Consider the following 16,802-nt stretch of genomic DNA (forward strand, 5'->3'; position numbering starts at 1 on the left):
TGCAGCACCTCGCATTCTGAGATTGGCCTAGCTTCCCAATATGAACTGATGGGCGTTCCTCAGCCGCATCAAAACGGGTAAGGGCCTCGTGCAAGGCGGATAGACAGCCAACTGCAAGGCAGATTCGCACCAGCCTAGTACGGAGGAATGCATGCTTCATGCCAGCGAACATAACATCGAGCAAGGCAGGGACAGATTAATGGTGCCTTAAGCCCCTGACGACGCGCTCGTGTCTAACGTTCGGAAACCTGTTCGCCAACTGTCACCGTGGACATCGCGGCGACCACATGATACCAGCCGACCCCTGTTCGCTACCCTTGCAAAGCTTAGCGAAGGCTTAACCGTAACCTAGCCAATTGGGGGAGCTTACTGAGCTGAACCCCCACCCCATTCTTAAACTTGCATTTGTCGAAGAAGAAAACCATTACTTTTTCAAATCAGGCATCACTCGAGCAAGTTACAAGTGGCCACGTCGAAATAAGCAATTGACTGAAATCATTACACTAAAAGAAAGGAGTGCAATGACGCTTTTAGTTTGAGCTAATTTACAAACAGTCCCAACACCAGGGCTTTGGCATCTTATATTTCAAACTGAATTCGTTTTTAGAGTAGTTGCTAGTGCAAACCAACACCCAGTAACGAGTCGTCGACCATTTATGAAGCTGACGACATAGCTGACGTCGGACAAAATTTGAAGAAGGCAGATTTGATGCCAAGTAATCCTGCTACACGCATAAAAGCCCTAGATCTGTATAAACTTCTCATGGCCATCCCAAAGACTGACCAAAAGCGATCTCTCACCAACCCAAGGGGACCGTGCGTGCTGTTTAATCAACGTTAGCGGCTCATTCATACACTGCTACACCGAATGCATTCAATTCTTTCTCACCTGAACTGTGTAATTGTCCAACAGTGCAACATCGCCTTCCTGCCATGGGACTAGGAACTTGATTTCCTCGTTAATCTCTAGAAGCCGCTCGAGGTACTCTCGTGGAATCTCGCTACCATCTCCATATGTTGTCGGTAGATGATATCTCCCATCTGGGCCTCGGTGCGGTGGTTCAAGGGCTTGCTGGTCGCGGGTGCGGCCAAAAACGCCTGCCAGGCCGTTGAAGAATGTCGGTTTGTTTGTCGAGGCTATCCGACGTACAGCAGGAACCTTGGATAGAACGAAAAGAGAGCCATCAGTTTGCCACTCTCCCTCCACATGGAGGCGTTCGGCGAGAAACCTTTCAACCTTGGATCGCTGAACACCGAGGGAATCGCCATCCACAATTTCGATACCATATGAGTCCTGTGGTATGTGTTAGAGCACGATGCAATCATGGGCTCGTCAAGTCTTGATTATCCTGAAACTTCCCTTCCAATTCCAACCAGTTTTCTTCCAGTTGGGATCTTCTTTCGAGGGATAATGTTGGCGACCAATAACCCCTGGGCTTATAGTGAGTCACGAGTATAATGAGCAGCGCAGTTTGCGACAATGCATACCTTTTATCTTCAAATCGTTGATAAAGTCTGGAAGCTCATTTTGAAGTCTGTCATAAAGCTCAAGCGACGACAGCAATGGTGTTTGCCCTCCTGTTGGATGTGAGCCTCACGGTTAAGATATTGCCCGTTACGTCCTCGAAAGGCCCTGTACGCTGCATACCTTGCTCGGGAACTTTCTCGGAGAAAAAGAATAGAACACCAGGAAAATTTGCTGATCTTCCATACTCGTTATGAAAATAGAAACGGACGGTGGGGGGCTCCTCATTCGCTGTCTTGACAGTCTCCGTGATAGTCGTTCGCTTGCCGGAAAGGCCAATTTCGCGGTGCAAATTAGGCAGACCAAAGGCATGGACAAATTTGCCGAAGTCATCTGCAGTTTTCAGTGGAAACCCACGAAACAGTATCGCACCATCTAAACTTATCAGTCACTCCAAGTCGCCAGGTTTTATATATGTGGACCTAGATATATGGTGCGGCTTACGGTTTGTAAGAGCTTTGTCAAAGACGTTCGTCTTGTTTAACTCCTTCAAGTGGACAACGACCTCGTCAATGTCTTTGAACGACTTGCCATCCTTGACTCGGATCCCGAGCGGAAATGGTTGGCCGTGGACACTTCGGTTGCCAGGGATGTCGAAAGCCTCCACCCGTGTCTCCGGTCCGCTGATCTCATCCGCGAATGTTCCCATTGTTTGATCTCCTGTCTGTATTGTCTTGGGTCTGAAAGTGAATTATACCACAAAGGATTAGGCATTACACAAAACTACTTCAGATAGCTCGCCTATATAAAAGACACTATTCAATTGCCAAGTTCTCTCTCACTTCAGCGAGTAAATGCGAACCTGCCCGATACCGGTAACAGACAGGCACTTGCTCACCAAGTTTGTCAGCCAGCGCTGGGGTCGCACCACATTGAATCCTTTATGGCACCATCGCCTGATTATGGAACCTTTACGCAACGTCGGCAGCCTCAATGTTTATCCGACCACTCGGAACATAACATGGCGACGTTGTCCTGTGCGTCGGCAAATCATCCCCAAATTCCTTGCATTGCCGATGATGCAATTTTTCAAAGAATTATGACATGGTCCATCGCTCTACCAACATGTATCACATCATCAATTGAGATTGATAAGGAACGGGCTTTTTGTCAAGTCCAATTGGAAGATTCTCCGCTTATCGAGAATCCAAGTACTACCCTAGGCGTTGGACTTGCAGTGTACCTATGTGGGATGCCGGTCGGTGATTACCCGCGATATGGGGCAAGTTTGCAGAGAAATCCAGACCGAACCTCGGAGAGGACATTTCCTCTTGGATATAAGGTGGCAACTATATCTTGATCTAGAGTACTTAGCAGGATTTTAAGTTTAAGTATAAATTGTACCTTATCAGATGTTTTGATCGAGAAACCAATCAAATCAATGGCACCCGTGACGTTGAACGACGACGTTCCTCCCAAGACTAATGAAGACACTATACATGTGTTTGCTGTCAATGGAGAAGAGAGGAAGACGACATGGCGGCATTTCTTTTGGGATTCCTGGGATAAGTCCCCTGAAGAAAGAAGGCTAATTTTCAAGGTAGCTGGCATTTCACAGATTGAACTAAGAGTGCATGCACTAAATCTGACAGATGGACATTACTCTTTTAACGTTTGGTTGCCTTGGTACATTCATCAAGTATATTGACAGGTAAGCACATGACCTAAACTACAACCGGGAGATGCCTAACCACCTTGACGATTCAGGTCCAACTTGAACACTGCTTTTGTGTCGGGAATGAAAGAAGAGATGTCTTTATATGGAAACGTAGGTTGTCCTTGGTCTTTAATTGCCTGGTTGGCAAAGATCTCCGTTGACAAAATCTTTGCAGGAGTTGAATTATGCAAACACCGCTTATAGTGTCGCAAATGTAAGCTTAGAGAAGCCGAGCGATGGCCTATTATAGTCGACTTCATTTTGCCTCTAAGCCAGGGACTAAGTGTGCACAGATCATTGGGCTTTGGCCGGTGAGCATTGCTCTTACACGTTCGACTCCTCGATACTTTCTCCCGTATGCTTGGAAACCCCCTAAGCCTTTGATGCATATGTTCCAAGACTAAGAAAACAATTCTAGACTCATGGAAACTGCATGGACCATTTGGTATGGCGTTAGATCTATTGCAAATGTCAATCAACTAGGTCTCTAACATTGAATTTTGACAGCACCTTTGGTCAAGCTTTCATGCACACACCCTTGCAGATGTATGTAATGCGGTTCTTGCTAGGTCTCTTTGAGACGTAAGTCCCCATACTCAGGCTTGTTGAAATTTCTCACAGCTCACTCTAACTTCTAACCTTAGTGGCCATTGGTCTTCGAGTATGCTTTCCGGGAGGTGTTGGTTGACGAAGAAGCACTGGGTAATAGTTACTAATACGTGATAGTCATTTACCTGTGCGGTGGTTGGTACCAGAAGCGTGAGCTTGCACGAGTAAGTCCACATTTGTGAGCCAAGCGAACTCACGAGAAAGAGACTGATAAAACCGTGCCTAGAGAATCGCCATCATGAACTGCGCAACGTCTATAGGTCCCATGTTCAGTTCATATCTTCAAGCCGCGGCTTACTCAGGGCTGAATGGTGTCCATGGCTTTTCAGGTTGGAGATGGGTAAGTTGCGCTGCTGGCAGCACCTGGATACAATATGGCTACAACTAATACGTAATTACAGCTTTTCATAATCGACACAGTAATATCCATTGGAATCATCATTCCGCAATTTTTTCTCTACCCTGATGTACCAGCTAGACAACAAGCGGGGTTTCTATTCACCGAAGCGGTAGGTTCAGTCATCACCACCATGAGCGTTCACATGCATGCCATTAGCTTTTATAGCTAACATCTTCTAATGCAGGAAATTGAGATGGCACGAGATCGTAACCCGAAAGAAGGCCGCATCCGACAGGGGGCGTTCACATGGGCCCAAGCGAAGCGCTGCATCACCACGCCGGATATCTATCTGCTATGGTTGATATCTGTGTAAGTATATCATTTAAAAGCGTTGCATGTGATTGGAATAATTTCTGAGGCTGACCATGCCAAATCAGATGCAACTCAGTTGCGCACCTGCCTTCCGACTCTATGTCGTTCTGGTTTAAAGCTTGGAACACTATCAAGCCGGGATCTTACACAGTCCCGCAAATAAGTCAGCTTGCGATCCTTACTACAATATTCAATATCGCTGACCTTAATGACAGACAACTACACTACTCCTCTTGGTGGTGTCACGGTCATTCTTACTCTAATATTTGCATGGTCTAGTGAGCTTGATTCGAATAAGACCTAATAACACTGTACTTAACTAACCTGGCTATTAGGTGACACTTGGCTTAAGGGTCGTCGCTGGCCATTGCTTGTAGTTGGTGGTTTTGTTACCGGCATCGTTTGCATCCTACTAGCCGCGACGCCCGTATTTCCCGAGCACAAGGCCTTCAGGTGGTTTCTATACTACAACACTAACTGGGCATTTGCTGCCAACACCATGTTTTGGTCCTGGACTCAAGATACTCTGTGAGTCTAAATATTTCTGACTGCGTTTCACGCATGTCGAGACTGACAAGGAAATTGTGTAGTTCTGGTGATCCACTTACAAGATCATTTGCTAGTGCTGGGTTAAACGTGTGTGCCTGGACAACCATTGCTGTTGTGTAAGTCTCAGCCCGGTTCCAAGAATGATCACCTTACGGGCCCAAATAAATACTAATGGATTTAAACAGGCCCCTTTTTGCTTTCAAGACGGTTGATCAGCCCGTTGTCACTGGTGGCAATTGGGGCGCGGCTGGAATGTCTTTCCTCTATGCCATCGCTGCTCTTACCCTCGCCTATATCCAACACAAACGTGAGGAAAAGAAAACAGTGGACTCAGAAACCGATCCGATCAGTTCTGGTTAGAATCTCAAAAGTCGAAACCGAAAAGACAACGCTAAAGTCTTTGGTTTACACCACCACAGATTCAACGTAACAAGGTTGGTGGAAACATTTTGTTCGCCAAATTAAAGAACATATAAGCTAATCATCCTCAGTGGAGCTACTTTCTCCCTGTCGTCGACTAGAACGGATGTAGATCAGGAGAGTTAAAGTGATTAAAACCGCTTGTTGTTATATAACCTTCTATCGTACATATGTTCCGTCGCTGGCTGGCTGTCTTAGGCCTGCATGGGTAACTGCTGTAGCTTTTCTACAAAATCAGTAGGGCTACGACCTGAGCCTCTTATCTTGGAGAGTTCAGGCAAGCTTTTACATGATGTATTGTGATGGAACGGATCAAAGTTTACTTCAGTAGCATGAAGGCCGGGTGCGGCCAGACCAGTTTCCATCCCACCTCCCTCAATCTCGCAGACGTAGGTCTCAAATATGCTACCCGTGGCCGTTTCATATTGGAAATAAATCAGAAAATTTGCAATACATGCTTGATAAACGAATACACAATGCACAAGGCCCAAACTTAAACTTACATATTCAAGTCGGGATTTGTTGTCGCTCTCAACGACGTGCTGAAAGTAACCAGCAGTTTTGCGCTGAATTTGGTGGCTTCTTTGCGTAATATTGGCGTTGACGAAGTTGCTGCTGCTATGCTAGACCAGGCCATGAAAGGCTTTGGGGCCATAATACACAATGACTACAGTCCCAGAAACTAAGCACTGTGAGATTGCGAGATTAAAACGAGAATTAATTTAATTTTTTTAAGATGATGAAATATGATACATTCAAAGGAACTTCACAGACTCCGCCTTCTCATATCCGTAAGGCACACTTGGTGTCTTCCACTCAGGGGTGGTGTCCTTCTCCCCCTCGAATTTTACAACTGGCCTTAAAATGCTCAGCCGCTTCTTGTCGAATGCGCTGGCATCAAAGCTCTGGTACCATTCGCTCTCGGGCTTCAGGTAGTCACCAAGGACCCTCTTCCATCCGTTCCAAACGGTAACCAGCAGGTCAAGCACATGGTGTGCTCCTCTCATTTCACCCCACTGGAAGCGTTGCTTGCACTCCTCTACTGTGCTCTCGGGGTAGAGACCAATCTCTTCGGTGAGTGCATAGGCATTGACGCCCACCAGACTCGCGTGAGAGAAATAGCTTCCTCCCTCAACGGCACGTCTCTTCAGACCCAGCATTGCGCCAACTGCACCAAGAACACCAGTCGACATGTCCGAAATTGGCAAGCTAGGAAGCACAGCCTCGTTGTTAGGCAGTTTCAGTGACCTTCCTGTGACATAGGCAGATCCAGCAGCAGCATCGGCAATTTGTTGCCAACCAGGTCGCTCTGCATAGTATCCATCAGGACCGTAGCAGTTCTCGCTGACGTACACAATGCCTCGGCCACGCTCGCCAGCCATCTTCAAGAGGTCGTTCAATCCGAGACCAAACTTGGGCATTTTGTTGATGCGGAAACCTTGAATGAATACATCGCACTCGGAGACCAGAGACTTCAGCAAGGCGGCGTCAGTCTCCTTGCGGAGGTCAATAGCGATAGTTCGCTTGCCAGCGTTGAGAGTGAGCTGCATAATGTTGATGTCGGGCAGATGAGGAGGGTTGACGCGGATTACATCTGCTCCATAGGCTGCCAGAATGGTTCCGATCTCCGGACCAGCGATGACGCGAGTCATCTCAACGACTTTAACGCCCGCCAGAGGACGTTTGTCATTGGGGTTCAGGGGCGGGAAGGAAACAGGCGGTGTAGGAATTGTTTGTTCTTGCTTCTTGACGTTGACCAAGGGATGTCTTCCAAGAGAACGACCCATCTCAGACTCGCGCCACTGTTGGGGTGTGAAGCAGATGCTGCCGCAAAATCCGTTCAGGAGGTTTGTCATCTCCATCTTCTCTGGGCTAAGCTTTGCGGTGTGCTTGGCAATGTGTGCTGCAGCCTCATCATTGGACTTGATAGAAGTGGAAGGGTCCACGCCGATGGAGCGCAAAACCGGGTCGGCGTTCATGCTGCCGTGGAGGGAGTACCATACCTCCGGGTTGTTTGTAGGGTACAGCCCAGTTGCACGGTACTTCAGGGCAGTGTCGGTCCAGCCTTGCTCCCAGTCGGGCAGAAGTCCCTTAAGCTTGCCTTGCTTGACCATGTCGACAACATCGACCCCATCCAGGAATGCAGTCGCTATGCAGCCGAACCAAATGGCCGCTTGTGTGGTGTTGACATTGATCTGGCGCTCGTCGTTCTGGACTCCACGAATAGCAAGGATTTCATCGGCAAGCACGCCAGTCATTGCGTGGAGAGCAGCTGCGACTGAGACGGCCTTGATGGGGCCAGGGATGACGGGGTAGGACTCTCCGGTGAAGTTGACTTTGGAAAGAACGCGATCATCTTGTGTAAATCCCGGTGTTTGACTTGCGATCAGTCGGAATATGCGTTGAGTGTCTTCCGGCACTGGTGTGAAGCTCTTATCGGTAAAGGTGCCCGGTCCGTAGACATCAGGAATCTTGTCAGATGCCATAGTGTGTTGTTTGATAATAAATGGAGAAGTATAGAAAAGCCGATTGAGAGATTCTGCTCGATGCGTAAAGCTGTAATGGTATTCGATCCGGACAGAGGAGCTGGGCCACTCGGCTTATATGCTGAGAACCCTCATGGGCGGAGTAGGGAGTGACGTCCGAACACTTGTCTTAATTTAAGGTGGATACGGAGTAAAAACGAAGATATCTCGGTGAACGATGAAAGCTGGAATGAGGCCTTGCGGCAGCCGTTGTCGGAGAAAATGAACCCTGCGCCCATCGCGGGAACAAGCGGCGCGACGACCGATGGTGTGGGTCCCAGTTACGGAGGAGATGACGTGAATCGGGCCTAAGAGAGCGGTCATGGGAATGGATGGGGTTTTGCGCAAAGATCCACACCGGGACAAAAATCGACGCGAGAAGCCGGCGTCTGTGAGAAACAACAAGAAAATGGCTTCGTAGGGATGTTACATGTCGGAGGAAACATATGACGTCGACCGAAACTGACAGCAAAGTTACCATATCTCAGCAACCTCAGGGGACTAAGATGAAAGAAGTTTTCTGGAAGGTCCGTCGGTGGGGCCGGAAGAGCCAAGATTTGGGGATCTGGAGTTAGCGCATGAGTCGTGGACCCGCCACTTCCTTTCCGCGTGCGGAATTATCACCTTCTCTCCACTAAATGGCCTCATTCCGACATGGACGTGTCGGCATTGCTGGGACTGTGGGTCCCTCGGGGGTTCGACGTTCAGGAGAGCTTGATAGGCCCGGCAGCCGAGTGCCTACTTTTCCCTTCCACTTCGGAGGCTCCGGCGGGCCGGGTCATCGACCAAATTGTGCGAGTTTTTGCCATTCCGTACTTGAAATCTCCATACTTGAACTACTGCATGACTGAGAAGCCTGCGAATACTACTGATAGTACATCTGCATATATATATGTCCGCAAACCCTCAACCTGGGAGCTTATATTTTTATTAAAATTTTGGTTGCATACCTTAACGATATATTTCATTTCATTGAATGAACTCCAACAAACTGGTCAAGAACAGCACTTTATCTCTACCATAAACACATATCCTGAGCCATGTCCGATATCCAAAAAGTTACCATCATTGGCTGCGGCTCAATCGGCGCCTCGTGGGCCGCCCTATTTCTCGCTCAAGGCATCACAGTAACAGCCTTTGATATCAACCCTGAGGCCGAAACTTTTCTCCGCAACCTTGTCACCGATGCGCTGCCCGTCCTTTCTTCCCTGGGCTTGATCAAGAACGCTGCAGCCCAAGTGTCAGATATCATCTTCACTACCGATATGTCCAAGGCTCTGAAAGATGCAGACTTTGTTCAAGAAAATGGACCGGAAAAACTCGATTTTAAGCGGAAGCTGTTCAACGACATTGCTGCCGTTGTTCGCTCGAACACGATCATCGCGACAAGCAGCAGCGGCCTGACTTGCTCAAGTATCCAAGAAGGCATGGACGCATCTAGCAACCCTGGCCGCTGCGTTGTCGGCCATCCTTTTAATCCTCCACATCTCATCCCGCTGGTTGAGGTGGTTGCTGGCAAACAGACCTCTGCAGCCACTATTAGTACCACAATGGGCTTCTACGAAAGGATGGGAAAAAAGGCAGTGCACGTGAAGAAAGAAGTCGTTGGCCATGTTGCCAATCGTCTTCAGGGTGCATTGATGAGGGAGGTCATGTATCTCCTGCAGGAGGACGTGGCCGATGTGGAGGATATCGACAAAGCTATGAGTTACGGCCCGGGATTGCGGTGGGGCGTCATGGGCCCGAGTCTATTGTTCCACTTGGGCGGTGGTCAGGGAGGTGTCAAGTACATGGCGGACCATTTGTTGGAACCGCTAATGTCTTGGTATGCACCCAAAGATCCTGAAGTAACCGATGAGTTGAAGCAAAAGTGGGTGTCGGGCACAATGCAAGCAGTTGGGGACAGAGAGTACAGGCAGTTGGCAAGGCAGCGAGACGAAGAGCTTGTGAGATTGCTCAATGTTCGAAAGGAATGGGACGGGTTCGCGGAAGCCTCTAAAAGTGCACCTAGGACTTAATGGTAATTAATTATTTCATAGCGATAATGAATTTATTTTGAAGTAATGTAACTGTCATAATGTTTAAATGGTGTGATCCAATGTCGCTATAATTCACATCCATAGCATGTGCGCCTTGACCCGTTATCGCACAAATTACACGACCTAGAATATGATATCGGAATGATGGAGTGTACTGAAGCTACCAAGCCTTGCATAAGAGGAAGTGTATGATGCTGTGACGATTATTGGAATTACAGTTACAGATCTACGTAGGGTCCTGTACCTAGAAGATGTCCAAGCTTCCGTTCAGACGGGGTGGTAGTGCCATTTGGACACAGGAAACGGATGACGTTTCCACCGGGATCCACGGCCAGGTCTCGATGGGCGACAAAATCGCGGAATTATTTCCGTCCGGGAATAAGCCATTCCGCACAAATGACACAACGGTGGACCTCTCAATCGGTTGTCACGAAGACCGAAGTGCGAAATACCGACATCATGCGTGGCAGAAGCTACCGACATTTGAACGGCCGGTAGCGGACCGACTCATGAAATGCCTCCCGGAATTATCGTGTGAAAATTTCTTCCTGGCTGCGAAACGGGTCTGAAGCCTGGACCCGTACGTGGCGCAATACCTGACAATGACAGCTGGATATAATAAAAGGGAGAGGCTCGCTAGCCGTGATCGCTAAGATGCAGGCCATAGACCCAAGAAACCCTTATTGTTACAATCAATTCGAGACAAAGCAGACACCATGGGATCCCAAGCACAACAGCGGCTCTATATCCTAGATACGGACTTATCCCACCCTTGTCAAACGCGTCGTGGGCGCATCGTGTCATGCCTTACCGATGGTAGCGATCTTCGAACAATAATCGACAACATTACGACCCTCCCCGACGGAATAACTATCGATCATGGAAAAGGCCACATGTACTGGACCAATATGGGCTCCAGTTTCAAATCCGACAGCGGCTCCATTGAGCGTGCCAACCTTGATGGATCCGATAGAACGACTATTGTGCCAGCGGGCACCGTCGGAGTATTCACGCCAAAGCAGATTACCATCGCAAAAGAGAGCAGAAAACTATATTGGTGCGATCGGGAGGGCATGAAGGTCATGCGGGCAAATCTTGATGGTTCTCAGCTGGAAACTTTGATTTCAACTGGGAACACAGAAGATGACAGATTGGATCAACGGAAATGGTGTGTTGGTATTGCAGTGGACGAACAGCGCGGTTTCTTCTACTGGACCCAGAAAGGACCATCAAAAGGCAACCAAGGACGCATCTTCCGCGCACCTATTCAGTCACATCGTGGAGACATTGATAGGCATATCGAAGTTGTCTTTGATAAGCTACCCGAGCCTATTGACCTCGAAATGGACGAGAAAAGCGGCACATTGTACTGGACAGACCGCGGAGACCCACCATCAGGAAACACACTGAACCGGGCGGTTGTTAGCACTGGTGGAAAACAACAGACGCTGGCAATTAGGCTACATGAGACGATTGGACTATCACTGGATGAGAATGCGGGTGTGGTTTATGTTACGGATCTGGCAGGTGGCGTCTATGCCATTGATGTGAAGACCAGAGAGAAGAAAGTATTGTTCGCAGAGCTGGGAGATATTACTGGTATTGCATGGGCATGAATGATGCCGAAGATACCGAAGATACAGAAATAATATGAACTATAATAAACAGCTTATAAACTATTTGCTACATCGTTCTCATCAATGAACAGAGCTCGCACTGTCGATGAAGATAATTTCACTGACCAAAGGAATTATGTCGAAATCCTGTTGGTTCAAAACCGTTGACAAAAAAGAACGTAGCCAAGCTAGTATTGCATGTTATCGACGACTCAGGGTAGAGTGTTCACTGTCTCATAACATGTCCTTTTCTCTGTAACCGCTATCGATTTCGGGTTCATGGCTTTGAGCTTGTGATCTAAGTTATTTTGATGTCTTAAACGTAATGAGGGGTATAGATGCAACCACGCTATATTTACGACCACAAACCCGCAATCTCTGGCGTCTGTAGCCGAGTTATATAAATGGTAAGTAGGATGGGGTCTAGGTGTATACCTAGACTTCGGAATCTCTAAACAGGAAGGAATGAAAGAAACCAACCAAGACAGTGCAGGATGAAGTAGGTAGAGCATATTGTTCTGCGCAGAAGAAAGCAACATAGTGAACATTTGTCAGTCCAGCACCGATGCCATCCATTTACATGTTGAAGTGTGGAGAGTCATCAAATTTTGTTTGTTGTTCTTGACATGTCAGTTGACGCTACTTTGCTTCTTTGTATGTATGCACTTTAATACGGAATTAAGTTTAATCGTGCTTGTTGTACAAGGTTTATAGGCTGACATAAAATCTCAAGAATAGTTGACATATTTTGATGATCAGTAACGTAAAGAGAAATCTACAGAACACAACCGTGATCTTATGATGAATTGATCTAGGTACGATACCTGTTTCAAACAACGCGAGAACGATAGGCGGCTGTCCCTACACACTGAAAGATCTGTGTTGAATCAAGTAATTTTAGGCATGATAAATTAGTCGCCAAAAGCAAAAAAAAAAAACACATGTGTTTACTTGTCTCATCGAGACGAACTGAAAACCAATGGCATATGTTTATCCTTAATGGTATGAAAGCTGTTGGAAATGCAATCAAATTTGGCAAACTGGTGCTACTGACCTTTCCATGCCGCTTGCAACATGTCTTTGACTTTGGTTACCTCAATGAGTGGAAAGTGCTTGTTCAGTGCCTTGTCCTCCGGGAAATCAAAAACACCCTCCGTCACCCAGAAGCCAAAGACTGAGTAGAGTCTCTGTGCCCATTTCTTAGGAAAATACGAATATGCCGAAATCTGACCTGGAAGTTCCGTAATTTCGCCAGCCTTGAGTTTCCTTACGCTGTCATAGGTGACTTTGAACTTCTCTCCTATGTATAAATGCAATGGTTAGCTGTAATACTTATTGGTGGATAAGAAATTTGACTGAGACTCAATCAAATTAATGTCATGTGCGGGCCTACCTCCTCGAGCCTCTTCGGCTATCTTTACGAACTCCTCCCAAGTCATTTTGTCACCAATCACGTAGGTGGTGCGATCCCATACTCGAAGACCAAGCGCTTCCACCACATATTTGGCGACGTCTTTGGTGTAAGTAAAGGTCATCATCTGTTTGCCGTCTCCTGGGATGGAAGCGTGCCTATTGGCCATGTCAACTACAAACGTTGTCTGCTGCATGTAGGTCTCAACGTGTGGCATGCCGTAGTATTCGAGGAACCATCCGACATTGAAAGATGTCCACTCCAGATTTGTTTTCTCCAGCTCGTTGTATGATTGAATATGTTGAAATCCATGTGGTAGAAGGTCAAAATAGCTTCCAAAAGTATTATCAGCTTGTAATTGTGTAGAAGCAGGATGCAATCGTGACATACGTGGTCGAAGGCCGGACGGCCCAGCTGCTGCTAATAAACCGCTTGGTAGACTTGCTTCTATCGGCTGCTTGGATGAGATTGATTTGCGATTGTCCTACGCCAATAATATGGAGGGCAAGGGCTGAAATCACAGTACTAATCTCATACTTTTCTAAAACGGTATGCAGATCGTTGCCGTTATAGTCCACAATTACAACAGGAACACCAAAATCAACTCCTGTAGGGCTCTGAGTGTTTACGTTATTTTGATGTTAGTTTTGATGTTTGTGCGAAGAAACATGTTTGGCAGATTTAATGGATAGAGTTGCGGACCTTGCGGGATAGAATGATAGTGTTGTGCCTCGGGTCGTCTTTGAGAGCATCGACTATGCTGCGTCCGACACCTCCAGTGCCTCCTGCAATCGCTACGTTGACCATGGTGGAGCGTTTAGTTATTTAACGGACATTGAAAGTCAATTGTGCAATCGGTAAAAGGATACTCCACTGCAATGTTCGTTTTCATCAACTACTTTAACATTTAAATGGACTAGGCATGAATATATGTAAAGAATAGATTTTCCATGTAAATGAATTACTCAGCCAAGTCAATGCATTTCGACCGAATTTTGGCCGTCTTTGAGCTGCTTACAACAAAAAGGGGTCAGAATAACGCCTTACAAGACACTGGGACCCTTGCGATGGAGAAGCCGGATCGATTATTACGCCGTCCGTCGGATAGATTATTATTCTCCACTACATCCTATGTTTGATATAAAAGCGTTTAAATACCCGTTTTAAGATATCGGTTTATCTTGAATACCGGCAACTGGGCTTACGAAACAAAACTCTTGTAATGATCACTATCGCCGTTGCAGGAGGCACCCGCGGCATCGGCCGAGCCATCGCAGAAGCGGTGAAGCTTAAAGATGAATATGACGTCAAAATACTGAGCAGATCGGTGTGTTAAACAGCCTATCTTGTGATCAACTTGGCTGCAAACTGATCATCACAGAAAAATCCCAGCCTCGAAGTTGAAACTGGGATGCAGGTCATCGCTGTTGACTACAGCGATGTTGGCTCTCTAGAAAAGATTTTAAACGACCATCACGTCGATACCGTGATCTCGACTTTGTTTGTGACTTCCGACGGCACCCCACAAGTTAATCTGATACGTGCCGCCGAGGCTTCTTTATATACCAGGCGTTTCATACCTAGCGTCTGGGGCATTCCTTATTCCAGAGCGTAAGCTGATCCCTCCGCGTCACTACCATCCCATCGTTTGCTGCTTATTTTACCACACAAGCTTACGAAATCGCCCTTTCCAGACAAGTAGGCAAGAGACAAATGCAGATAGGCCAGTCCAAGCTCGATGCAGTCGAGGCTCTCGAGGGTTCTTCGCTCGAGTATACTTTATTCTACGTGGGCTATTTTCTTGATTATTGGGGGTATCCCCGTGTGAAGACGTATCAGGCTCAAAATATAATTGTCGTGGATATCGAGCACAACAAAGCAGCTGTTCCCGGTATAGGGGATACTCCTATCACATTCACTCACACTTTGGATATTGCAAAGTACGTTGCAGCTAGCCTCGATCTTTCAGTATGGGACAGGGAGAGCTACGTTATTGGCGAGAATGTGACTTGGAATGAATTTATTCAAATTGCAGAAGAAGTGAAAGGTAACAAAACAGATAAATCTTTGGTTTCTAGCCTTCATCAGAATATTCTGAACTGACACTTATCGCATACTTCAGGCGAAGCATTCGAAGTAACTCACGATTCAACGGCCCTTCTTTCGTCTGGCAAGATTACCGAGCTGCCGTCCCACCCTTCACTATATGTGGCGATGCCCAAGGATCAACTCCAGGCGCTTGCCGCCACTTTTGGACTTTGGTTTGAGGAAGGACTTTTTAATTTGCAGCCAAGAAAGACTTTGAATCAGGTGTTTCCCGATATCAAGGCTCGGACGGTAAGGGATGTATTGTACGAGGGCTGGCACCAGAAAAAGTAGACGGCAGAGATGTAGCCAGGAACTTCTATTCAAATTACGTTTGAAATCTATAATGGCATGATTTAAATACAATTGGGGTTTAAACTGTCAAGCCCAGCGTATATATTACATGAATTATGTTTCGGACTGGCAATATGGGTTTTAGATCCGTGTTGATTTTCCCCATAAGTGGGTGGAGACGAGAAGTATTAAATTTAATTGGAATTGTAAAGGACATAATTTCAGACACATAAAACTCCCGAACCTGAAAGAAGCAAAATTGTAACAATCCATTGCCTTCGAACATGAACTCAGTCCCCTCCTTTACTTCCCTTGCTTCGCAGCGACCTGCCCTCGCTTGAATATGCGTGTTTGGGCCTCTTCACCATCTAAGCCAGCCCCCTTAATGAGTATGCTGTCGAAGATAGTTCTCGGGCCAATAGCGTTTAGAAGCCAAACAGTAAATGCATTTGTACCCTTCCAGAGGTATGGTTTGTAACCACCCACTAGTTCACTTACCACCTGCCTGGCGAACTCTGCTGGTGACATGGTCTTCTCAAGGTGTGTGGTTGTCCTCGACTTTACGGCATCTTCAACCTCAGCATAAATACTGTCGGGTCCAAACCTAATATTCTCAACGGCCATCAACGGCGTAGATACTTCTCCCATGTACAGCGTCACAACCCTTACCCCCAATGGTTGAAGCTCAAGCCGCAGAGTATCAGAGTAAGAAGCCACCGCCGCCTTGCTTGCGTTGTACGCGGAAGCGAAAGGATTTGGAAGTCGTGCCAACACAGATGCAACGTTGATAATTGTTGGTTTGCTGTTTGGGGTTACCGACGCGAGAAGAAGTGGCGCAAAAGCGCTGACCATCTCCATAAGCCCAAAAACGTTGGTATCGAAAAGAGCTCGGACTCTGGAAGGATCTGCTTCTATAGCAGGGGCTTCGTATACTATGAAAAAATAATTAGAAAACAAATGCAGTCTTTTCGGATTTCGGTAGCTTCTGGGGAGGAGTTTACAAGTGCCAGCATTGTTGAACAGCATGTCCAATGAGCCTCCGGTGCGATTGGATATTTCAGTTTTCAGTGCAATAATACTCTCCGGGTTTGTTACGTCTAATGTGAGAACCTCGATGCCCTTTTCTTGCAAATTGGCTAGTGTCTTGAGGGATCTAGCAGTTGCAAAGACGCGGTAACCTTTCTGCGCAAATTCCAAGGCTAGCGCATTCCCAGCACTTCCTTGTGAGCATCTGATAATGTACTGTTAGCTGGGCATATTATTGGGCTGGTTTGACAAACCCTGTAACTAGAACAGATCGTCGAGGTACTTCCGACATTTTGTGTTTTCTGGAGTAAAAGGCTGTAATGTAAATGGAAAA

At 46.9% G+C, this 16,802-nt stretch overlaps 6 protein-coding genes across 6 annotated transcripts; 3 read left to right on the top strand and 3 right to left on the bottom strand.

The window, feature by feature from the left end:
* Positions 1-742: 742 nt before the first annotated feature.
* EsH8_I_001604 (uncharacterized protein) lies at positions 743-2,174 on the bottom strand (the record flags this gene model as incomplete). The annotated part of the gene is made up of 4 exons (XM_083269017.1): positions 743-823; positions 890-1,294; positions 1,599-1,858; positions 1,970-2,174. The coding sequence occupies 4 exons, from the start codon at positions 2,172-2,174 to the stop codon at positions 743-745; spliced, it is 951 nt and encodes a 316-aa protein (XP_083119455.1).
* A 943-nt stretch (positions 2,175-3,117) lies between these two features.
* EsH8_I_001605 (uncharacterized protein) lies at positions 3,118-5,412 on the top strand (the record flags this gene model as incomplete). Its single annotated transcript, XM_083269018.1, has 12 exons — positions 3,118-3,176; positions 3,601-3,627; positions 3,690-3,764; positions 3,827-3,843; positions 3,909-3,955; positions 4,018-4,131; positions 4,376-4,500; positions 4,569-4,666; positions 4,719-4,781; positions 4,839-5,031; positions 5,094-5,168; positions 5,238-5,412. 12 exons carry the CDS (start codon positions 3,118-3,120, stop codon positions 5,410-5,412), a joined length of 1,068 nt encoding a protein of 355 aa, XP_083119456.1.
* Positions 5,413-6,227: 815 nt separating this feature from the next.
* EsH8_I_001606 (CoA-transferase family III domain-containing protein) lies at positions 6,228-7,958 on the bottom strand (the record flags this gene model as incomplete). The annotated part of the gene is made up of 1 exon (XM_083269019.1): positions 6,228-7,958. One exon carries the CDS (start codon positions 7,956-7,958, stop codon positions 6,228-6,230), a length of 1,731 nt encoding a protein of 576 aa, XP_083119457.1.
* A 1,079-nt stretch (positions 7,959-9,037) lies between these two features.
* EsH8_I_001607 (3-hydroxyacyl-CoA dehydrogenase family protein) lies at positions 9,038-10,015 on the top strand (the record flags this gene model as incomplete). The annotated part of the gene is made up of 1 exon (XM_083269020.1): positions 9,038-10,015. One exon carries the CDS (start codon positions 9,038-9,040, stop codon positions 10,013-10,015), a length of 978 nt encoding a protein of 325 aa, XP_083119458.1.
* Positions 10,016-10,944: 929 nt separating this feature from the next.
* On the top strand, positions 10,945-11,652 carry EsH8_I_001608 (uncharacterized protein; the record flags this gene model as incomplete). Its single annotated transcript, XM_083269021.1, has 1 exon — positions 10,945-11,652. The coding sequence occupies one exon, from the start codon at positions 10,945-10,947 to the stop codon at positions 11,650-11,652; it is 708 nt and encodes a 235-aa protein (XP_083119459.1).
* A 1,046-nt stretch (positions 11,653-12,698) lies between these two features.
* EsH8_I_001609 (uncharacterized protein) lies at positions 12,699-13,870 on the bottom strand (the record flags this gene model as incomplete). Its single annotated transcript, XM_083269022.1, has 4 exons — positions 12,699-12,952; positions 13,046-13,395; positions 13,454-13,680; positions 13,766-13,870. 4 exons carry the CDS (start codon positions 13,868-13,870, stop codon positions 12,699-12,701), a joined length of 936 nt encoding a protein of 311 aa, XP_083119460.1.
* Positions 13,871-16,802: the final 2,932 nt, after the last annotated feature.

Source organism: Colletotrichum jinshuiense, chromosome 1 (genome assembly GCF_051148585.1).
Source record: "Colletotrichum jinshuiense chromosome 1, complete sequence".
NCBI classification, from domain to species: Eukaryota; Fungi; Ascomycota; class Sordariomycetes; order Glomerellales; family Glomerellaceae; genus Colletotrichum; species Colletotrichum jinshuiense.